Source organism: Aythya fuligula, chromosome 9 (assembly GCF_009819795.1).
Source record: "Aythya fuligula isolate bAytFul2 chromosome 9, bAytFul2.pri, whole genome shotgun sequence".
Taxonomy (NCBI): domain Eukaryota; kingdom Metazoa; phylum Chordata; class Aves; order Anseriformes; family Anatidae; genus Aythya; species Aythya fuligula.
Window position 1 is genome coordinate 9,678,203 of NC_045567.1, and position 24,665 is coordinate 9,702,867.

Consider the following 24,665-nt stretch of genomic DNA (forward strand, 5'->3'; position numbering starts at 1 on the left):
TGTCAAGTTTTGGATCAGTTTTAGCATCAGGAATTATCTCAAAACTCAGCTTTGACAAAAGCAAGCAGAAAATTTGCTCTGAGATATAATACAACCAGGTTTTATTTAAGTTCTCTCTTTCCCCCCCCCACACTGGCAAAAGTTCAGAGGGAGTTTAAAGTTTTGTAAACATTTTAACTACCCCTCTTCCCCCTTTTATGAATTTACAAAGCAAAGGAGACAGGGAGACCAGATTTGCAACAGTTCCAAGTCTCTCCATGCTATTGGATCCAAAAACTATATACAAGTCTGCAGCAGTCTCTGTATAGTTACTGTACATGTTTGGGGGCTGGGGGAAGAGAGAGGACGAGGAGGACGAGGGGAAGGTGACCCCAAAAATGAATAAACCAAACAAAATAAAATACAAAGCCAAACTGCTCTTGAGCAACTCGAACTGTTTTCTTTAGGCAGTGATGACAGAAAGACAGACACCTTTATACACCTCCACCAAACTGCAGCGCAACTCCCTTGGCAGGTTACAACCCTCTGGGAATGGGAGATGGGACCAGGGTGTTGAAACTAAGTGCATTTGGCAGTTTTAGTTTTGTTTATTTTGTGGTGTGTGCACGTGGGTGGGTGGAGAAGGGAAGGCCGTGGTAATCTTTCGGTGAGAGAAGAAGGTTACGATTCCATACTTAAACATGGATCCAAGTGAAGGTGCGTGATGTAGCTTAAAGTGTAGATGATATGCAGGGCTGTCATTGCACATAGCTTCGCCCTCCACAGTCTCTTTCCATTACAAAAGGGCATCTCTGCTTGTTAACCTAAGCACTGTTTGAAATGACAACTAAGACTGCTGGGGTATGTATCTGAAAGCCAGTGTTCACTCTCACCAAAGACTAGAGATCCAAAGGTAAAGATCCTACTGTCTCTTAAACGAGACAAATTTGCAGGAAAAGAGCTCAAAATAGACTGGTCCTAACCCTCAGAAGGTAGCATTTAAGGGATAAATTCAACCTGAAAGAAGAGATGCCACCCCTCTTTTTCCCCAAGAGCAGAAGTCCCCCCTCGTCCAGGAAGGCTGGAGTATGCTGACAGGAAACTCCACCAGCTTCAGCATCACCACCTAATGAAGACAGACTCGAGCTTTCCCTCCAAAATAATGTGCTGAGAAGGGCTGGCAGGGGGTGTGCAACTTCAAACCAACCCAAGCTAAACTGCGCCCGCCACCGCCCCTCTCCTGCTGTTGCCAGTTCTAAGGTTAGCTTATGAATGCAACTCCTGGCTTGGGAGAGCACCACTTGCCCTGATGGAGCGCGGAAGTCAGTATCTGTGTGGCATTTTGGTTTTGACCAACATCTGTTAACCACAAACTCTCTCTCTCTCTCTCCATGACTGCACGTGTTGGATGTGGTAAGAGTAACCAGGAGAGGGAAGCAATGGTTTGCAGGATCCCAATCGATTTTTTTTCCAGGTATGTCAGCAGAAGAAATCACAGCACAGTGAAAGCTTGCTGCCCAAATCAGCTTTGTTGTGAACAAATCCTGTCTCCCACCCTCCCAGGACTCTGAACAAAGTCCACTCGACTCTAGGATGACAGCAGGAACGATGCCTGTGCAGTCCTGGGCAGAAAGGGTTTGCCGGGGCTAGAGGAAGCAGCCTGAGATGATTGATTCTGTGATTCACTGCAAGGCGAAGAAGAATGCATGGTGGAGAGTACTGTGTCCAAAATGGAGAATCCAGGGTTAACAGATGCAGCAAAAGCCAGCTGATTTGCACATGCTCAGTAGTCTTCCAAAGTCTCTATTTCTCCCATATTGAGCCGCTCTGATGAGGCATTCACTGAAAACCCTGCAAACCAAAGAGGAGCCATGTTATACATCTGGTTGTGGTATATTCTGTATGATGCAATGCATCTGATACATGTAGCAGCTGTTTAAGATGAAGTGAATAGACACCAAGTAAAAACCCAAAGGAAAATCCAGTATGGCTAGATCTAACAACCCTAACTGTTGTGTTCCCTCCCTACCCCCTCCTCCCCCATCCCCCCAAAAAAATACCACAAAGATAATTCATGTGCTTAGGTAAGTATCAACTGGTCTTTAGAAACAGATCAGCAGAAGCCCAATTTCAGCTTCAATTTTCAAGACATTATCTGCAGAGCTAGTAAACTATCTAGGCGCTGTGAAGCCGTGGCTCAGCAACATCCCACAACACAGCGTGTTTGAACCAGCTGGTACTTCGGAGTGCCTATCGCAGTACTTACAGAGTCCAAGAGGCAGAAATAGGTGTTCTGTGAGTTTGAAGTGTTGATCGTGCCTAGCACTTCAGAGGGTGTGAGCAATGCTACTCCTTACTTTAAAGTATAGACGCATGTACCTAAGAAACCTCGTGGAGGTTCCACACATTTCCAGGCCTTTGCTTTTTTTTTTTTTTTCCTTTAACCTCCTAGCTCAGGAGGACGTGAAAAATGTACAAAGCTGCACAGGGCTACCCAGTTGGCTCAATATACATCTAAACTTTTAACCACACTCTTAAATATAAGTACCAAGGACGCAGTGATACAAGAGTGAGAAAGCCAACGTATTTTCTACAAGGAAAGACTCTAATGTTATATCATAAAGAACTTTTATCAAGATTCGGTTTTTATTGTAGCAACCCCGTATGAAGTATATGAAAGATGAAAACTTTTTTTGTGTTGAGCTCTTAAGCACAAGGCTGGCATTTTTTTTTTTGTCTTGAAACAGCTATATAGGCTTGCTCTGTGGTAAAAAAAAAAAAAAAAAACAAACCACTTTTCACAGCCATCATCTTCAAAGTGCTCTGCTCAGGATGTTTAAAAGACTGCTCTGGCTCCCTCTCCTGGCAGTACGTTACCTAGAGATCTTTGTAATTTTGTAAGAGCATACTAATTTTTAATAAGCTGCCATGTTAGCTCTCTTAGCTGAAACTTCATAACTGCATTTAGTGACTTCTAATATCAATTGACCAAGTGCTTTTTTTTTTTTTTTTTTTTAATATCTAACTGATCACCTACATCAGATTCACTAGATTGGCATCTAGGGGTGGAATACATCAGGATTCTACTGAAGAGTTCATTACGCTTCAAAGCAGAAACCAATTTAATTGAAAAGCACTGATTGTGCTGATAACAAAAAAGGAAGATATAAAACAAAGGCAGGGTCCTGTGAACCTTAAAAGGCAGCAACTTGCAGGTGTATAAAGCAGCTTGTTACGAACCGAGTAAGAGTTTAGCAGTGCCAGCACACCAAATACCTGCTCAGTGTGGTGCCCTAGTTTCCATTTCATCACACAAAATTAATAGGGACACATTCGTTCTACAAGAATACTTCAGCAACACATATATCTACGTGAGAGCAGTAAGCATTGAACTAAGCAATGCCCCTGTTTTCTTAAAGGCCACTTAACAGAAACCTTTCCATCAATGCTGTAAGTGCAGGCCAACAACTGTCCTCACAAAAATTAAGAGAACAAAAAAGACTACGAACTGATGTCAGCATCTTCACTGCCTCCAATTCCAAACTCTTCAAAAACAGATATACCTAAAGGCCTTGTTTGTTCTGCTGCACTCTTAAAGATCCAGGCTATCTATGAGAATAGCCACGTGTCCATGACAGGCAGCTTCCTTGTCTCAGAGACCAAAAACTTACAATACATGAAAATATGTTTTTTGAAGTCTTCAGGGCTGTTTTCGTCTCTCAAAAAATAATGTTAATGACTATATTGTTTTAAAAGGAAAAAAACAACTAAATTACATCTCTTCCCATTACTTTACAAGACTTTTCTCAGGCAACTAAACCCACTCCTAATTTACCCTCAAAACACACTCACTAACAGACACTGGAAATCTGCCTGTTCTTGACATCAAGGGCAGGCAACAAGTTCTCTGTTAGACCCCTTTTCTTGATCTGCTGATTGCATTTGGACAAAGAATGAATGCACAAGAGACTCCTCTGCTCAAGAAGTGTCATTAGTCATCTACATCACTATCTTGTCTTCTACTTAGCACAAATTTAAGGCCTGAACTGTTCCAGCAGCAGATGCATTCAACAAAAGCTTTTACATGAAACTGATGCATTATTTTAAAAATTCTAATACTGAAACAAGTTCTAAGAACACTTCAACAACTACCTTTTCTGCTTGAACTCAACACTCCTATTTAGGTTAACATGATTTTTACACTCAAGGCTTTTCCCACAAAAAACCAATTAGTTTCTAAAAATTTAAACTGACCTAACAAGCTAGGATCTGCGCGGACCATTTTCTGTTTCTTCTTCTTCTTCCCACTCTGCACAGCCTCAAAATTGGATTGCTGGTTGTTACTCTGATTGGTCTGAAAGACTGAATGTAGCGAACTATGATTCATCCCCCACACTGAATCCTAGAAAACAAAGCAAATACATTATAAAATGGAATTAAGCTGTGTTTATTTATACTGAAAACACAGAGAACCCAAATCACATTCTATATCACATGTGGTAGCACTAAGACACTGATGCATCCATCCAGTATAGCTACCTTACCTTCCTGAAGTATATCCTGGATCAGCATGCTACGGGACTATTTGATCCATAGGGGGCTTCAGCTGTTAACTACAAAGAATACTTGAGTCTGCAGTGTATGTTTGAAATCTGCTTTATTCTCTGCATTTCACATGGCCTGTAAAATCCTGCTCACCTTCCTACCAATCAATCGGAAATGCCAACTCCTCAGACTGGAATACAGCATTTATACATTCCTAAGGACTGTAGCAAGTAAAATTTACCTGTTGCTGCTGCTGTTGCCGCTGTTGACTGGCTTTCTGTTTGGCACGGCGCTCAAGAAACTGCTTGGCAAACTCCTTGGCCTCAGGAGTGTCCCCAAGATATGCTCTGATGTAATCATGGACCTCATAGGGAGATTCTACTTCCTTCAGGAAAGAAACAAACGTGGGAACTGCAAGAAAAAGACAGACCATGAGCGTGTGCGTGCAGATGTATGAATGTGTGCATGCAAAACCCACACCCTTTGGATTTGTTTGAAATATTTGCTAGTCTAGTACCCACAAACAGCTTGCCCTGGTAAACTTGGTAGAGTCCCACAATGTTTCATTCATTCTATAGGGAAAGCAAGGATAAGAAAGCTAGTGAATGTAATGAGAAGGAAAAAAATCCTAGGGATATGTTGGCAGAGTCTAAAGCTGACGGGCTGATAAACTCATTCAAATGTAATGCCTGGCCTAAATGGGTAATGCTCTTCCCTTCCATAGTGCTGCCATCAGTACATTCTCCGTTCTGCTGAAGGATGACAAGAACACACTCCACAGTGGCTGACACGACCCACAAACACCTGCAGTTCAACAGGTAGTTCATTTGCAAGCCTCCTTTATCATCCTTTTTTCTTTAAACTACTTATGTTGAACTGAGCTGTCTTTTTAAACATGGAAAAGGGCAAAGAAAGCCAGGAAGACAACTGCAACCTCAAAAGCACGGCAGCTCACTGCAGAGACATGACACACAGCAGCACTGCAGAGCCACTGCCTCTTCAGACATCAGATGCAACTAATTACTGGATCTCAGGTGGGGTCAGGTTACTTTTAGATTTTCTCCTCCACGAGGAGGAAAGTTGCACTACTGCCTCAGTGTGAGGTGCAATCCTGGCTCTTGGAGCAGCACTGGTTCTACAGTCATGTCCAAGGGCCGCACAGAGCCACAGCTGTGCAGCGTACAGATGCTGGAGCACAGGGATTTGCACACGTCAAGACTGGAGGCAGCAGAACGCCTGCAGAGCTTTGCTACAATGGAGGTACCAGTTTGTGATCTGAGTGGGGTTACTCCATGTGCCCTGCAGCACAGTTGGGCAAAAAATTTCACACAAAAAAAAGCTTTGCACAGGGACACAGGGACATGTGATAATTTAGTCTGCACTTAAAAGTGATCTGGATCCCTACTCATCAGCCTGATATTGCATTCGCCACCAAGAAGTTCTCAGAAGCTCTGCATGGCATACTTCGGAACTATTTCTTCCCAAGCACCCTTTGATGTGCAATATTTAGTCCTACAAAAACCAGAGAAGATGATACAGCAGTTCTTCAGACCCCTATTTAGAGCTAATGATGCCATTTTAAACATTATTTTGATTGAAGTCATTACTTCGCTTCAGAACTATCTGCTCAGGAAACAAACCAGATACTGTTTTTCCACAGCAGAGTAGTTGCAATCCTTCCCACCTCTTACCATCTAAGTTGTTGGCTGTGTTGAGTGCATGAAGCATCTGTTCACACCACTGAGTGAATCCATCCTGGGCTTTATTAACCCCCTGGAACAATTTCAACAGCTTCTCCTCTTCTTCTACCTTCTTATTCTGCCTACTTGTAATACCTACAGATTTACTGAGATAAAGAAAAGGCATAATACATTATAAACTAACACTTACCAATAGTACAGTATACAGCACAGCACTACATACAACGCTCACTAGTTTACACAGTGCAAGTACTGTTTAAAGAACTAATTTACCAAGGAGATTCCAAAATAAATAATAAATGGCTACCTATTAGCTACTTTTGTTGTCCAAAGAGATCCTGAATGACACAAAGTAAAATACATCAAGAAACTGTAACTGCTAAGTCATCCTCTCAGGAGCAGTAGCCTTTTTTTGCACAAGCTCCTTCCCCAGTTCCTACCTGAGGCTGGCATTGCTTTTGTTTTTATTGGTCGAGTTACGAGGTCCCACTTCCTTCACTGCATCATCCCAGAAACCCATGTTTGAGTTTTTGGTATCAGCATTACTCCAGATGCTACTGACTAGGTCAGATGCCCACTGGTTGCTGGGATTAGTGTTTAGGGAGCCCCACACTGAATTCCCAATGCTGGTGTGCAGGTTAGAGTGCTGTTGAAACATAACAAAGAGATCCTGGGTATTAGCACCAGACCTGGCAGAGCAGTAATTAACACACACGGAAAACTGTCACGATCTGTTAACTTCCACATACTGATTAGATAAATAGTGGACATACCGTGGTATTTCTGACTCTGTTTGGCTGCTGGTGCTGCTGTTGCTGCTGTTTCTGCATCTGCCTTGCCTCTTCCTGCTGTATCTCCAGCAGGGACTTGGTAGTGCCTGTTGGTTTGGTGACATTACCCCAGCCTGACAATTTTTGCTGCTGTTGTTGCTGCTGTTGCTGGAGGGCTTTCATTAGTTCACGCTGCTGACGCCTTTGCTGTAGCAAACAAGACAAAAATGCTTGTCCATACTATCAGGAGATCATTACTGTTCCAAATTCTTGCTGATTTTTTTTTTCAAACTGATTTCATCTTATTCTGGAGAATTCTGTAATAGTATTATTTTTGAGCTGTTACATTTCCTACAAATAGGGATGCACTAAGTAACTAGGGAAAACAAGCTGTTTATTAGCCCAAAACAGAATGAACTCGTCTAATAATTATGAATGCTGTCTGCTAAGCATTTGTGGTCTTGGAGGAATACCTTCTCCTACCACTTATTTTTCTTTAACATGTCCTGGTCTCGTGCATGTTTGCCAAGTTATATGCTATAGATGATATAATCATTTTATATTGTTTATTGAACATATTACTTTCCTAAGGTTTAAAGAGAAGGATAGAGTTCCCCACCTTTTCACATATTTATATTTAGAAACTATAAAAAACCTTCACAGTACTCACTGAACTTACGCCTGAAAGAGATTTTACCTGGATTATACTATTTAAAAAAACCCTCACCCTCACCATCACTTCTAATATCTTAGCCAACAGTTAAGCAGGCTCACAGTGGAGTCCACTCTAACAAGTTAAGCTCCCTTAGCATTAGTATTTACCTCTTCTCGAAGCTGCCTTTCTCGTTCTTCTTCTATCTTTTGTATTTCTGCCAATGACAGTGTGTTCTGGGATTGACAACCTCCTGAATTTGACTGCTGACCCCACGTTGAAGATGAAGGGAGCTGTGACAAAAACACACCATTAGGAATTACAAAACCTTTTAACAAACACTGCTGAAGTATAATCATGATAAAAATCAATATAAGCTCAGAGCACAGGGAAAAGAAAGGCCACCTTTAAACTTCAACCGAACATTTGAAAGTATAAAATGTTATAGTAGTATATAATATATACTACTATATATATAGTAGTATACTATACTACTATGGTATATATACTACTATACTACTATAGTAGTATACTATACTACTACACTACTATAGTAGTATACTATATACTATATATATAGTGTATATATAGTAGTATAGAATTCTTGTTGTGGTTTTACACAGCACACTAAGTTAAGAAGGAGGTTAAGCCATAGGAACACTTTACCTTCATCTGGGCAAGTTGCTGCTGTTGCTGCTGTTGTTGTAGCCGTCGTAAAGCCTCCTGCTGCTGCTGCCTCTGTCTCATTATTTCTTTCTGGCGCTGGAGTTCCAGCTCCTTGCGCTTTCGCTCTTCTTCTTCAAGCCGTTGCCTGGCTGCCTCTTCTTCCATGCGTAGCCGACTTTCCTCGAGTCGCCGTTGAGCTTCCTCCTCTTCACGTGCCCACTTTGCAGCCTCCTCTTCCTTCCCAGCACATAAGGAAAAGTAAAGTCTTAGAGTTAGAAAACCTGAACTACTTCTGCTCTTTGGATTTGAGATGCTAACAGAAGAAAGGGGCCTTTGTGCCTTTATTCTGTGCTGTTAAGTTTACCATTTGTCATGCAAGAAAGCATGATAATATCGGCTAAATACTCTCAAAATACAAGTTCACCCATTTTTCCACCAAGGGACTTGAAAAAGAATGATACCTTTAGTTCAGACTAGCTTATTGTCTGAACCACTTTCCTTCTAGAAGTCATGCATCTTGCAGTCTGAGCTTATTCTATTTGCTTGTAAAACTTAGCCAAGCATTGGTGTACTTTCAATAGGGTAAAACTTGACAGAAATCAGGGAAGAAAGTTTTTAACATGAAAGAAAAAAATAGACAAAGTGATGTTTACTAATGAAAACTAGAGCTGCAAAGGAAAAGATGCTTCTGGTAACAAACAAGATGACTTTGTGGTGGGCCAGAAAAGGTGAGGAACATCACATCAGGGAGGGCCCAGAAAAATAATTTTTAAGTAACTAACAGATCCTAAATGGACTAGAAGTTAACAAGCCACTTGCATTTTAAGATTTGACGTAGAGCCTGTGACAGTATCAACAAGGGGGCTGAAAGCTCAAATTCCTCAATATAAGCTTCTAAGGCTGACCACAAAGGAAAAAAAAGTTAATAGTAAGACAATAGAAGGGGAAAAAAAGCTTAAACGCTGACAGCCTTGGCATAATACAGAAAGACGGGCAAAACTGATCTCAGATGATATTAAAAACAGTACTATGGTAAACACCTGTAAAATGATGATTTAAAACAAATTATTCCAGTACTGTACTCTACCTTTCTTTTGAAAAAAGAACTAGAAGTACTATGCTGCAAAGCCATTCTTAATACTCAGATATGAAGGAAAACACATTCAACACAAATTTTCCACAGGGCAGATCAGATTCCGATTATTTTATCTGAACTGAGGAGAGAGGTAATGACTGTGAGCTTTGCCTTCCTCCCCAGAAACTGATGGTCTCTCAGGCATGGATCTAGTTTCAAAGCTTGTTGGCTCTGGGAGCCTCCATAATTAAACATAATAGATCGATCTCCTTAGCTTGTTTTCACCTGTTTACGAAGTAATTCTTCTCGCTGCCGTCTTTCCTCCTCTTCTCTTCTCCTCTCTTCCAATCTCCTAAGTGCTTCCTCCTGCTGTTGCCGCTCCTCTTCTTCTCGCTGCCGTCTTAGTGCAATTTCCTGCTCTCGTTGCCGCCTCAAGGCTTCTTCCTGGAGTTGGGAACAGAATGTCAATCTATAAATACCAAGTCATTGATGAACCACATCAGAACACAGACTACAACATGGTCTAGCCAGATGAATGGCCTCAAGTAAAGATCCTTAAGTTTAAGCTAAGCACTGGCAAAACAAAATATTAAGCAAACTGAACAAGTTTAAGACCCACAAGTCACAGGTTTTCTGATGCATCTCATAAACAAATGAATTATTTTAATGACTAATGAAATACATGAAATCAAGCATTATCTTTGTTTTTTTAAAAACATTGAGAATGAAAACAAAGGAGGGTAGAACTCCTCCTTCCAGTCTAACTGAACCTGAACATGTGTATTTTAATGTGATCTCAGCAATTCCTTTTTTGACTTGTTGGCTATAAGTGGAAATTTCTCCTACTTAGAGGAGTTATTAAACATTGACTAATAAACAAGTGCACTACAAAACTGAAACCATATGTCCAGACACTACAAATAAGCCGAAGAAGCCCAGCATATTTGAGGACACTGAATCTTTGCAAGCCCCAGAGGTATGGAACTCTATGAAAGGGCTTTGATCGGCCTCATCCTACACTACTTAAATATCATAGGCAATGAAATGTCTCTAGGGCTCTGGTTTTGGCCTATCACTAAGTTATTTAAATAGCTTCCATTACGTTTTGCTTTCCAAGTAGCAAAATGATTTGGTTAACCAAAAAATAAACATCAGTAACCTTTCCTAATGCTGTCAAGATCAACAAATTTTTCCATTCTGCTACTTGGTTTTTAGAGGAATAGGGTACAACCAGCCTTCTGCCGGTCTCTTGTGTACCACAGAGCAGGTGCACTCCTGTCCAGCTTTTCCCCAGTTGTGACCTCTCATTGCATAAAACAGCTTTTCTTTTTGCTGCCTTCTCCAATCCTTGAAATCCAGCAACTGTGCAAAGGGCACCTTGTTTTTTCATCTCTTCTGTCCTACTTATTGGACAAGAATTTAAGCTTTCATAAGTATATTTTCCTTTTGAATAATCAGTACTGTGCAAATGTACTCTTTAAAGTTTTCTGTAAATAATATAGAAAGAACTAAGGGAGACTAATTGTGAGATAGCTGTATTAATTTTGAACTCCAGTAAAACAAGAATTCTGAAATCTAAGAGCCTTATACTAAATTACATATCAAACCTTTATATAGACATGGCATAGGTAAACTGTAATACCAACTGGACCAGGTTTCTCTCTGATGGCAGCTCACTCCAGATGTCTACAATGTAACTGTCCAGTAGACAAAGCATTTTTCATACCCATTTTACTGCTGTAAAGTCTTCTACTAGCTGGATTTAAAACAGTAGCCTGTGAATTATTTCCAGTTTAATCATTTAAGGCTTTGATTTAACACATTCAGAGAAGCTTTGAGCACAATGCACGACATCTAGACCATTTTTGTAACCTGGGCCTGTAACTAAATTAATGGGACATACACAGTCAAGTCACAATAACCAAGTGTCCCAGTGCAAGTGCTGAGAATTTTCTGCTTCTTGTTGCTTTTACTGAAAAGTCTGCTGAGGAGGCTGGAGGTGTGCCAGTATTTTGCTTGACTAGAGACCACACCAGGAGCTTGGCTCAAGACATGCAGCCATCAGCCAGGCTGGGGGATGTTTGGCACTAGTTATCGACATAACATGGAGTACCTGAAAGAGGTGAACGAAGTCACCAAGTCCTCCTACATAACAGCAGTTCACTGACATCTCTGCCCTACTTTGCTTTTTGGAAATGAGATTAACAGTAACAAAACTGCAGGGATCTCTCTTCCTCGGGAATCCTGGAAGAGGCATTGCTGAATAAATGACAAGAATTAAAAAACTTCTCTCCCCTAGAGAGCTAAAGATGAACAGTAGTGCATCAAAATGAAAAAACCTGCATGGTCATAAAAAGCCAGGAGCCACATATCTGATTATTCTTTCTAGCCGCTCTTCACAGCTATAGGAAAGGCTGTCTTAGTGTTTACTTCTGCATCTTTCTTATTGTTCAGTATTTTATTTTGAGCTTACGACCAAAACTGTTGAAAGCTCTCCAGCTTTCTGCTATTACTTTTATGGGAAATACAGACTTGCTCCTTTGGTCTTCGCTGCTCCCATATTCATAGCTTCTGATTCCTGGAGAATCCCAGCTTTCTTGAGCATTAACCACCTCTTTTCTTAAAATTATTTTTTAAGCACACATATTGCTTTGTATACAATTTACTTCAGATTTTTTGAAATACCTACAGTATTTCCCAATATCCTTAAGTAGTAATTCTGATTTCAGTAGTGGCTGCTTTCTTAAAGCATTCTAGAACTTCTGCAGCTGGTAATACCTGAAATTCCCCTTGCCTATGTTAATAGGGCTTACAAATCTTTTAGTTTTGTAACATTCATGTTTGGGCCAAATGCTCTGAAGAGGAACAGTAAAGATGTAACTCAATTATTAGGTAAAATTATTAAACCTCAAATTGTGTTCCTGAAAGTGATTAGTCATTACAAAATAGAAGATATGACATCAGAAGCAAAAAAGAAAGAAGCTACACAAGCTGGGAAATATTGTTTGTAATTCTACAGTGCAGGTAATTGATGAAAACTAAGAACAAAACTGGATTCAACATTTGGTACGACATTTCATCCTACAGAATTGAATTTCTTTTTTTTTATTTAGAATTCACCATCAACAGCATATTTACTAACCTTATATACTAGCCTTTTATGCAGTATTACATCAAAAGCCTTCCTGATGTCCAGGCAGATTAAGTCTACTGCTTCACCCCTCTCAGCTCTCACTGTCACCTCCTCAAAAGAAGTTAATCAAATTTGTTAAGCATCATCTCCTCTGTATAAATCCATGCTAATAAATCAGTTCATCCCTGACTCTACAATGCCTTCCAGTACAGAAGTCAGATTCAAATATAAGACCAGTTTGTTTTTAATTTAAATAAAGAATATTTTTCTCTTTCCAGAGAAGCGCTTAAACCCTTTCTTACCTTTTCATACATTCCTGCTCAGAATTTTGCATTATTGCAATTATTACACTGGTAATGAGCTAAAATACTTGTTACCGTTTTTCAATCCCATTCTGCTTCCTCCTTCTAAATAATTATTTCCTACTGACATTGCAAAAAGGGAAAGTCAGGTTACTTACTGTACAAATCTAGACTGGTCAATGAACTTCAGAATTTAATGGACATTTCTAAGAAGTTAAACACAATGGCAAAACTATTAGTCTGAGAAGCATATCCCAAGTCTATTTGGAGCCACAATGAATGAAACACATTGAGATACCATGTGATAACTGAAAAATTAGTTATTACTAAAACAAATCCGTAGCAAATTAACTCAAAAGTTAAGCTTTGGAGTATATTATTGTTTGAATGCTACCGTAAATCCTGCAAAGGATGCTTTCCAACTGGAGACTGTCAAGACTTGCTGTACACAAAGATGATATATTAAAGCAGGGAGACATTTACTTGTTGTAGACTTTGTTCTTAAAGATACCGTAAGAGCTAACTATGCAACACACTACGTTCTGTTAAAATACATCTTTGGTGACAAAATCCAAACACTGAATGAATTAAGGTCTATTACCAAGCTACAAATAAAACTAACAATTCCAGACACCTCTTCAGAAATGTCTGACCATTAAAATCAGAAAGTGCAATTTTACAATTACCTAAGCACATACAAAACATTATGAAGAAAAAATTATTTATTACACTTCTTGTTGTAATATATGTGCTACTTTATAGGCCATTTATTGACTAACTTCTTAGTAAATAAGCTCACCAACGTGCTTGCTCCTTATCCTTTATGTGTAGTGGAAACTAACTTTCATATTTCCCTCCTACTATGCTTAAAGAACAATTAATGTTTCTTCTATGCAGAATTTAGAATTCACTGCCAGAAACTTTAAGCTAGTAATGCCTCTGTGTTCTCCTAAGAAGAAGGGACAAGCCGTAAATCCTACATACATTCTCCCATTAAACATAGGCCGTATCATTCATTTTTAACAAATATGCTTACCCATTGCTCCCAAACTATATCCCTTCCTTTCCTAAATATCAGCTTAAGAAAATAAAGCTGATAGTAAGACATAACCCAGATAATTTTTTCAGCAAAAAATGCTTTACTAAATTAAAGAAGGAAAAAAAAAAATTGCATTAAGTTGTTTTTCCTGTATATCCCTCTACATTTGATTCATTTAAAACAGATGCTTAGTCTGCAGCCTAGTCCCTAACATATCATATCACTACATTGCATAAATGGTCAATAAAGATTACACATACAATAACTGGGCAACTAACTGAAGTCTAATATTGCTCCTAAGAAACTTGGAAGGAATATTCTACATGGAAGAAAGCCTCTCCGCTCACAAAAAAGAACCTATCTTGAAGTAAACCATTAAAGCCCATTTCTCAGATGGCAATTTGGGATCTTGAATTTAAAAAAAAAAAAATCAAGAACAATCATTTCATATACTCACATGAAAAAATTATAACTGTCTTCATACACACCTATCAAAGATTAGTTAGACCCCACAGGATTCTTAAAGTGAGTTTTTATAAAGTATTAAAATTAGAGATGAACTGCATTGAGGAAACTCACTTGCTTCCTGCGGGCCAGTTCTTCTTCTTCCCGTCGCTTCCTCTCATCTTCCTGCTGCCTCCTAAGTAGCTCTTCTTGTTGCCTCCGAAGCTCCTCCTGCCTTTTCCTCTCTTCTTCCTCTCGTTTGGCCCTCATTTCCACTTCTCTCCTCTCTTGCTCTAGCTACAATTCACATAAAACTACACTCAGATGCAGGTAAGGTATTCCTACACCAATTCTCAGGGCTTCTCTGTTAAGATCATATAACATAACAAATGAAGCCTCTGACAGATGCTCTCCCTTAATTGCAACGTTATCTATGAACTAGCTGCCTACTGGGGTCAGATTCCTGCAATAATGTCTAGGAGAGTTTCTGTTCTCTAATGAGCATCAGTTCTCTAGTAAGTCTTTCATCAACAGCTCCTTAAAACAAGCTCTGACTTAAGAAGCTAGTAGGGACTTGCTTTGCAGTCATCATAAAATCATCAGTTTCTGGGAACATACAGAATCAGACAGGTCCAAACTCACCAAAACAATTTAATCCTAGAGTAACTGTGAAATCATCCCAGCAAGTAGAATTACTCCCCAAACCAATTCTGGTGAGAAGATGGTAGAACTAAAAGAATGACTAACTGCTCCTACTCAGGCTTTGCCATGACAGCTCATGATGATCCCATTTTAAAACCAAGGTGGCAAATGAAGCAGTGTTTTTTGCATCTTTTGTTGTTTTTGTTTGTTTTAAGTAACAACTATAAAATACAACCACTACTTTAGAGGTCAGTAGTACCTCCACTGCAGTCATTTCCAAACAGCAGTCGAAAAAGGATTTAATCACTGGTTTATATAACCCGTTTTCATTGAAAATCCCATAAATAGAGTATCTAATCAAATTGAACAGCGTGGCTTGAAATTTGAAAAGCTAGAGGTCTTACATGAGCTCAAGAAACACACCTACATTGCAGAACAGCAATGCCGACTCCTTATAATACATAACAGTTTCTGACCTTTGCAGCTTTGGCCTTCTCGAGCTGCTGAAGTTGTTGTTCTAGAGCTGGTCCCTGAGTTGCAGTATCGATGGGGAGATCCCAGACACTGCTTCCTTCCCACACTAGACAGTAAAGAAAACAAACATTTACAAGCAAAAATAAGTGCACCAATGAAAAGTAACTGAAAATGGAAAAAGGTGTGCATGTTATTATATTTTATGAACTAAAATCATAATGCAATATTTTTAGTCACTAGAGGGCCACCTTATCTTCTGTAGAAGAATGCTTATTCAACCAACAAGGTTGGGTTTCCTACTCCACCTGGATCCCTACAAGTCCATGGGTCCGGATCGGATTCATCCCCGGGTGCTGAAAGAGCTGGCGGATGTCATTGCGGAACCTCTATCAATTATTTTTCAACGATCCTGGGAATTTGGAGAGGTCCCGGTAGACTGGAAGCTGGCAAATGTTGTGCCAATTTTCAAGAAGGGTCAGAAAGAAGACCCTAGCAATTACAGGCCTGTCAGTCTCACGTCAGTGCCTGGTAAAATCATGGAGAAGTTGGTTCTTGGACTCATTGAGGCGCACCTGGGGGACAAAGCAGTTATTGGTCCCAGCCAGCATGGGTTTGTGAAGGGTAGGTCCTGCCTAACTAACCTGATTTCCTTTTATGATAAGATCACCCGTATGGTGGACCAAGGGAAACCAGCTGATGTGATTTTTTTGGACTTCAGCAAGGCTTTTGACACGGTTTCCCATAGGATCCTACTGGACAAAATGTCCACCATAAAGCTAAATAAAAACATCATACGATGGGTGAGCAATTGGCTAACGGGCAGGGCCCAAAGGGTTATGGTAAATGGAGCTGCGTCAGGCTGGCGGGCGGTCACCAGTGGGGTCCCTCAAGGCTCCATTTTAGGGCCGGTACTTTTCAATATTTTTATAAATGATCTGGATGTAGGAATAGAGGGTATTTTGAGCAAGTTTGCTGATGACACCAAACTTGGAGGAGTTGTGGACTCAAGTGAGGGCGTAAAGGCCTTACAGAGGGATCTGGACAGGTTGGAGAGCTGGGCGATCACCAACCGCATGAAGTTCAATAAGAGCAAGTGCCGGGTCCTGCACCTGGGACGGGGAAACCCTGGCTGCACGTACAGACTGGGCGATGAGACGCTGGAGAGCAGCCTAGAAGAGAGGGATCTGGGGGTCGTGATAGACAGCAAGTTGAATATGAGCCAGCAGTGTGCCCTGGCAGCCAGGAGGGCCAATCGTATCCTGGGGTGCATCAAGCATGGCATCGCTAGTAGGTCAAGGGAGGTGATTGTCCCGCTCTACTCTGCGCTGGTGCGGCCTCACCTCGAGTACTGTGTGCAGTTCTGGGCACCACAGTATAAAAAGGACATGAAACTGTTGGAAAGTGTCCAGAGGAGGGCTACGAAGATGGTGAAAGGCCTTGAGGGGAAGACGTACGAGGAACGGCTGAGGTCACTGGGCCTGTTCAGCCTGGAGAAGAGGAGGCTGAGGGGAGACCTCATCGCAGTCTACAACTTCCTCGTAAGGGGTTGTCAAGAGGCAGGAGACCTTTTCTCCATTAACACTAGTGACAGGACCCGCGGGAACGGGGTTAAGCTGAGGCAGGGGAAATTTAGGCTGGACGTCAGGAGGGGGTTCTTCACAGAGAGGGTGGTTGCACACTGGAACAGGCTCCCCAGGGAAGTGGTCACTGCACCGAGCCTGTCTGAATTTAAGAAGAGATTGGACTGTGAACTTAGGCACATGGTCTGAACTTTTGGGTAGACCTGTGCGGTGTCGAGAGTTGGACTTGATGATCCTTAAGGGTCCCTTCCAACTCAGGATATTCTATGATTCTATGATTCTATGAAAATTCTAAACAAGAACCAGCTAATCCAACTCCTCCCATCAGAGGGAAACACCTTCACAACGTAAGGCTCAAACCCTTTGGATCCAGACTTCACATCATCACCCTGTGAGGAATCTTCGTATCACTCAAATGTAAGTTAAACGGCAATGCAAAGTAGCCTGACCAGGTTACAAAATACCAATGCAGAAATAATTTTTCCTAGCATCAAAAAGGGAGCAATTATCTCAAAGGTACTGTCTTTTAATCCATGAACTTTTCTCAACAGACCTAACAAGTACTAAGCATCTTACCTGTAGGTTGTGAAGCTGATTGAAGTTCCCATATAGAGCCAGTGTCCGGCACTGACACAGACCTTGTAACAGGCGGCATCATGTTCTGTTCAGATATTCTGTAATACCAACAGGAAGAGTCAACATGCCACTTCCAGGGAGAAGAATGCTCTGAACACGCGTGAGATTCAGAAACTTGTAACATACTCCTTTCCTTGCACACCTCTATTTAAAACAAAAATGTGATGCAGACAGTACTACTTGCTTGCAGAGTTCTCACTCATCTCATCCCTGCTGCCAAGTCAAGGACTAAGCCAGCTACACTATTACAGCTTTGCATCTGCTGTCCATAGGTTAGCAGATAAAAGTACCTAGCACTGCAGAATTCAGTTGCCAAAGCCATTCTGTCACCAGCAAAACAGATCTGACAGAAAGGTCTGATTTCAGCCATAAGATTTTCCTTTCTTCACTTTCATACATATTCTGAGGTAAAAGCTACATATATAAGGAAGTATTACACATTCTGCAGCTGCTTCATACTCATACAGTCTTTGAAACATGTAATGCCCAAATACCAGCAAGCTTGAATATGATGCCCACTGACAAAGATTAGAGTTACACACATACAGCCAGAATATAGGGCGACTGCCATTCAGTTTACATCTGGGTTAACTCACCTTATCTTCAGGGCCTGGAACTGTTGCAAGAGAATAGCAAGCTGCTGCTGCTGCTGGGATGAGAGGGCTGCTTTTTGCTGCTGAGCCAGCACCTGTGCATATTGTTGTCTTCAAAAGAAAACAGAGAATCACTGGTATTTTGTTCACTTCCTTACCTATGTAATGACTAGGTTGCAGAAGTTGCACAGATTCTTTCTCTAGGACTAACGCCCACTGACCAATTTAATATACATGCTAATTACTAGAGGAAACCACAGAGTGGGTCATGGAAAGAATCAAAATACAAGCACACAACAACCTTGCCCACATGTGCAGAACCCATTCTCTTTGTCTTCTACTACACATACTGGTTATTTCTGTCCAACACTTTGTTTCTAGGCTATGCAACACAACTTCCATTTTTCTGTAAATTACACAGAAACTGCTTATAAATTAATCTGGTACCTACACAAACACTCTTCCCTAGTATGTCAAGGCATTCCCTAGTACATGGGCAGGGCTCGTCTTATCAAATAATCTGACAATCCGTATTTAAAAATCATAATTGTTACATATTTTCAGGACCACTTCAACACATGCTTTACTTAAGTGCTTTCTTTTCTCCAGTCCCCTACAAAATAAGTTGTTAGGAACTGGCCAGAACTGAACTGCAGCTGACAACTTTTGACAAAAAAAATGGATGACAACCTGCTCTTCTCCAGCAGTTACCTTCCGTTAATCTTAAAAAAGCAAATAGACCAAAGTAAGTTTATGGCCTTCTCCAACTCCAGAAGAGATGTGCAGCCGTCCCCTGCTCAAACATCAGAAGTGCATTACAAGGACAGCTGGGATTCAGTTTGACCTTAACAGCTGCCTATATAGCAAGCTCCACCAACGTAGCTATGCATGACACAAAGAAAGACTCTGCATGGTGTGCCTGAAGCAGCTGCTCTCTGCTCTAATCTGGTAACCTATCAGGCCTCTGGTGCTCATGGAAGCAGGCTACTGCTGTTGGAGGTGAAGCATTACCATCCCCATTGCCCGAGGAAACAGTGACAAGAAGCTGAACCCTGATGATTAAAAATACAGAGAGGAACACAGCCACGAGAAGATCTCTGGAACTGGCAATCTTACTGTATAAGAAGGTGCTGATACTGGAGGTGCTGCATTTGGATCAGGGCCAATTCTTGTTGCCTAGTCAGACGCTCTTGGTCCAGCTCACCCTATGTTTAGGAATAAAACAAACTATTTTAACATACAGCAACAGTAGCATACTCCAAATGCAAGCAATATAAAATTACATCCTGTTCTGAAAAAGCAAAGCAAATCAACAAACACCTAGATAAAGATTCACATTTACAAGCAGGGTGTAGTACAGTGAGTGAAACACACAACACTTCGATGTATCACAGCACAAAGACTAAGCCTTACAGTCACCAATGTAGCAAAACTCCCATTCTTAAATTAAGTGTCTTTTCTCATCTTAAAAAACGAATCCTGTGATGAATTACAACTTTGGTGCTCAGAGCACCTGCATTTAAAGGACAGATCATTTGGTATGTACATTATTCCATTTCAGTTTATTACAGGGCTATTTGAATATTTTAACTGTCTCATAATTACCAGATGTGGAAGTGGTGCTGGACCTGGAGTGAAGGGAACTCTGCCCCACATTTTCATGATGTCTCCAAGTGGCTGAAAAGTCTCATCACAGGCTCTCTTAACCAACAGCGACATAGTGAAATACCCAGCCTGGAACCACTCTGCCATCTCCTGATTACTGAAAGGACCTGAAATAATATCAACCAACACACATGGGGGGGGAGGAAGAGGAAGGAAGGCCAAGTTGAGTTTAATGGAAACAGAAGAGCACAGTGCTTGTTAAAGTAATAGTACCTAACATCAGGAAATTCTTATCCGTCTTATCCACTTGCCTGGGCAGTCTACATTCAATGCTGGAGGAGAGTATCAATGCACATACCTGGATCACTACAGTGGCCGCAACATTTGCCCCTTATTGAGAAGTGTATGATGGCTTTTACCATGCAACAGAGGAAGATGAGTCAGCTCTGAGATGAAAGCTGAGTAGCCACAGTGCTGGGGGGCTCAATCCAGCTGGTATACATCCTGCCTTGCAGCAAAGCTCACTTCTTCAGGCTTAACATCAGGTTAACAGTTCCAATTTCCAGTTCAGACCTCAGCTGTACTATCAGCTAGTAGGTACTAAGATCACAAGCACCACTGTGCCCACACACAGATCAAAGGTAACTAAGTGATCTTAGCCAGTTTCAACCCTTGCCTTCAATTTGGCAGAATTCATGTGTTTTATACAAACTTTGCTTTGGAACTGACTAAATGAGCAGAACCCCCCTCTGGGTACAAGATTAGATTTTTTAATATGTAAGGAGAAACTAGTTTCCTCATTATCTCAAAAGCCTACCAATTTCTCTTTTTCTTGAGCAAGATTTCAGTCACTCCCTTCAAAGGAGAAACTCATATACTAATTCCACACATTCTACTTGAGACAAAGCCAATACAAAAAAAATTCTTTAACAGAGTAACTACATAGAAGCATTGCAAAAATATTTTCTGAAAAGCACAAGTGTTCAGTAATTCTTGCCTTCTCTGTATGAAGTATCTTTAGAAGATAATTCCTCACAGAATATGAAACCACAAGCAGTATCCCAAGAGGAAATTATGTGGGAGCATTCATTTCTAGAGTTCAAATTCAAAGAATCACTTAACAAAAAGCTGTTAAACCATCACTGAGCATTAAACACCCAGTAGCAACTAACAGTCTGAAGCACACCGAGCAAGTAAAAACCCCGTATATTTAGCAAACTTCAGGGTTTTCTGTTCACCCCTGGAATCTTAAAGATGCGTAACACCTGCAGGCAAGAGACTGGCACTGATCCCACAAGTAACACACCCACAAATCCTATCTAGTTCACAGCTGAGGAAGCCATTTGCACTAAGCAATGTTAGAAGTTACAACACATAATGAAATACAGCAAGTTAAGGAACTTATTCGTTAACTGCATTTTTGTGAGACAGCTATGCAGCTGCTTAAGCAGAGCCCTAAGACCTAAAGTGCTTCCAGAAAGGAAACATGCAAATATCTATAGGAAAGGCCTGTTCCACGTTGTGTTGAAAGAAATGAGATGACTTAAGTGAAAATGGCAAGCATGGATCAGTAGGTATTACAGGAACTCATCATGCACTGGACTTCAGGTACAATTAAAATTGAGACTACACATGAGCACTGGCTTGTGAAAATTTGTTCCTTTTGCTCTAAAAAAAATTCTCCTTTCTTGAATACTCTCTGGGCTGAGACTGGACAAGTGCTTTCAATGTTTCTCATTGATTTTTCAAGAAGTTTCAGAATTTGCAAATTCTTGTTCTCCCTTATTATCTGCAAACCCACATAACTGTTGGCATGAAAGGTAAGTTTAGTCTAACCTCAGTTTACAGAAACAGGAAGCAATGACAAGCCTTAGCCATAATATTTAACTCTGGACACACTGAGTATGCTGATGGGGGCAGTGATGGGAAGAAGGATTCATTTTCAAAACCTCATTCTATGGAGGTAAATTCCCTGTGCTGCTTTACTAACAACAAGCATCAGTATCTGCTGGTGGTAATTTTGTGTCGAAGACTTTAACAGTTCTGTGAAACAAAAGAGGAAGTGTAAAGGGCACAGACCTACCCTGAATTTCTCCTTGTGGATCTTTGTAGTACCACTTCTGCATGGCTTCATGGAACAATGGCATAGAGGAACCCTTTGCTCTGTGCTCTTGAATTTTTGCTGCTAGTCTTTCATCATCAACAGCACTGTCCTGCAGATATGCCACCATTTTCTCTGCTTGCTGCAGAAGACATCAAAACCACCAAGGAATACAAGAGTTAGTTGTGTGCTGAGAGACTGAGATTCCAAAATGACCGTGCTAAATATTACAAGCTTGTACTACCAAGTGCTCAGGAACGATGAACTACAGGCAACTCAAGGACTGGTGTAACAGCACCAGAAACCCTTAGCTCAGTCTGCCACCTTGTCAGAATCATGAATAAGCATAGTTTGCATGCTTAAAGGTTTAGCGTATCTACAAGGTCCAACAAAATATCATCATGAAGAACAAAACATGTATGGAAGTGACAGCATAGAATACGCTCTGCTTCCTGGCAGTCACCAAACTTCCACAAATGGAGTTGGCACTTGGCTTACTATTTTTTTGTATGCACATCAAGCATACCATTTTGTAGTTTAAAACAAATGATAAAGCTAATTGACAATATCCACAAGCCCTGGAACCTGTAGCTCTTGATCACTGGGTACAATGCTGTTAACTCAAAATTACTACCGCAACCTTGAATTCTCCGAGAAAATCACGGAGGGAAGAAATATTGCTTCAGAATGCATTGCAGACTGTAAAATTTTATCTGCAGTTTTGTTTTTACACACTTCAAGTATTTCTTGTATTCCACATTCCTCCAGTCTCGTGATTGTTAACAAAGGAATTTGAGAAGTTTTACCTGCTCTAGGTGTTTGAGGCCCTCTTCATCATCTGGGTCAGTGGGAATGTTGCCCATGCCTGGAGCAGCTGTGACAGGTGTCTGAACTGGTCGCAGAGCAGGATTTGAATTGGAAACAGGAGGAGAAAGATGAGCAGGAGAAGCTGTGTCTGCAGAAATCTGTGGCAAAGGTTGAGCAGCAGAAGCCAAATCTAAAGAAAATTGTTAAGGTTAGTTCAATATTTTTTAACATAAGTGAGAACAACTTTTAGGAACTTACTGTAGAAAGACTTCAACAGCACAAAATTAGCACCAAAGCAGGAGTATTTTCACATCTTCCTGTAAATGACTGCACAGTGGTACCCTTATACTGCACAGGCACCCAAGCCTTTAAGGAACAAGCAGTTTAGTTCTAACAAACGCAGTACTCAGCACAGATCAGCATATCCTGTTCCTTGGCCACACACATTTGTCTAGGCTGCTCTGATCTACCACAACAGGGCACACTGGCAATTAGCTTGTGTTTCATTGGACTGCATTGCAATTTGAAGTATAGGTGGGTGCACTGCAAGCATCCGAATTGGCATTTCCACTAAATCCTATTTGTATTTGTTTATAGAACAGCTGGTGAATTCTAGATTTTCATCACCATAACCCAATCCTTAAGGAAGGCTTGTAAAATCACAATGAGTAACAGAAAGCTAATGAATTAATCAATTTTATTACCTTCCCCTCTATTGGACATTTTGGCTGGTGGTGTGTTCTCTGTTCGATTCTCTTTATCTTCTGCTTTTTCTGTTCTTTCTGGGACAGACTCCTCTTTCCTTTCAAAAAGGCTTGTCTGTAGCGATTCCTGTGGCTGGGATTTTGGTGGGGTATCTGACCTGGCAGCTGGCGAGGATGTTTGGGCTGCTTCTTCTGCTGCTTCTGTAATATTGCATGGTTCTACTTAACTGAATTAACAGAAATTCTAAACTGTAGCACAGAACACATGTGAGAGAAGTCTGCCTTACCTGCCACTATTCTATCTGTTTTCTCTCCCTCTTTCTTAGTGGTCTTTTCATGATCTTTGGCTTCTTCATTGTGGCTTCCTTCAGAGTCAGATCTTTCTTCCCCTTCCTCCACAGGTCGGAAGTCCATTTCCTGTTCCTCTGGGATTGGCTCCTTCTGTACCTTCTACGAAGTAAACAAGCATCCATAATCCATTCGCTTCAGGTGAAGCGAACACCCAAGACAGCTTTTTTTTTTTTTTTTTTTTTTTTTTTACCTTTAAAGAGAGAAATGCTCCAGAGGAGTCAAATGTTCCCATTTCTTCTTCTGCATCTTCTAAGCACCACTCAGGGAGGCTGTCCCTGTCATCATCCATGCTGCCACTCCCACACCGCACTCGTCGATAACCCCGTTCATCATCTCGTTCCCGGAAATCAAATTCAAACCTCCGTCGTCGCTCCATGTGCTCTCGCCAGCCTGCAGAACGAGGGCCATCTAAGGTGGGGGGAAAGTAACTTTACAAGACAGTCTCGGGGGTACTAGCTTACTTGGAATGGGTGGATGGTGACAAATAGTGACAAGTTCAGAAAGCCACTATGGGGTACAAGCCACATGTAAAGCAGCATCTTAAAGGGACAAGGGAAAGAAGAGGACAAACTTACCAATAAGGAGGAGACTCAAACATTGTACATCCCCACACTATAAATAGTATTATGACCATTAAAAGCACCACATGAGGCTAAAAAAGGTGGGCTACATCATCTACAATATGCTGGATAAGAGTAAGGCACACACTGGTTGCTGATTGAGTTTATCAACCTCCTTCTACAAGCCACTATTGGCTTAAATATGTAAGATGTTACGTTTTCTTCTACACCCTGAGTAAACCACCCATGCTGTTTTCCTCTAGCCCTCAGAGAGGACTTTGTGCATATGCATGGAAAAGAAGACTGA

At 40.9% G+C, this 24,665-nt stretch overlaps 1 protein-coding gene across 4 annotated transcripts in view; it reads right to left on the reverse strand.

The window, feature by feature from the left end:
* Positions 1-84: 84 nt before the first annotated feature.
* GIGYF2 (GRB10 interacting GYF protein 2) overlaps positions 85-24,665 on the reverse strand; it is a 67,833-nt gene continuing 43,252 nt past the window's right edge. Inside the window, exons 8-28 of one of the 4 annotated variants that reach the window (XM_032192912.1) lie at positions 23,989-24,188; positions 23,735-23,897; positions 23,448-23,648; positions 22,743-22,933; positions 21,919-22,078; positions 19,836-20,002; positions 19,347-19,435; positions 18,234-18,341; positions 17,578-17,675; positions 15,424-15,527; positions 14,441-14,602; positions 12,530-12,631; positions 9,673-9,831; positions 8,313-8,549; positions 7,817-7,939; positions 6,998-7,201; positions 6,665-6,870; positions 6,216-6,370; positions 4,766-4,935; positions 4,234-4,381; positions 85-1,830 (exon numbers count right to left, since the gene is read on the reverse strand). In XM_032192912.1, the coding sequence (XP_032048803.1) occupies positions 1,763-1,830; positions 4,234-4,381; positions 4,766-4,935; positions 6,216-6,370; positions 6,665-6,870; positions 6,998-7,201; positions 7,817-7,939; positions 8,313-8,549; positions 9,673-9,831; positions 12,530-12,631; positions 14,441-14,602; positions 15,424-15,527; positions 17,578-17,675; positions 18,234-18,341; positions 19,347-19,435; positions 19,836-20,002; positions 21,919-22,078; positions 22,743-22,933; positions 23,448-23,648; positions 23,735-23,897; positions 23,989-24,188 (3,215 nt within the window). In that variant the 3' untranslated portion in view covers positions 85-1,762. Of the gene's footprint in view, positions 1,831-4,233; positions 4,382-4,765; positions 4,936-6,215; positions 6,371-6,664; positions 6,871-6,997; positions 7,202-7,816; positions 7,940-8,312; positions 8,550-9,672; positions 9,832-12,529; positions 12,632-14,440; positions 14,603-15,423; positions 15,528-17,577; positions 17,676-18,233; positions 18,342-19,346; positions 19,436-19,835; positions 20,003-21,918; positions 22,079-22,742; positions 22,934-23,447; positions 23,649-23,734; positions 23,898-23,988; positions 24,207-24,665 lie in introns of all 4 variants that reach the window. The other 3 variants (XM_032192910.1, XM_032192914.1, XM_032192913.1) reach the window with 3 other exon arrangements.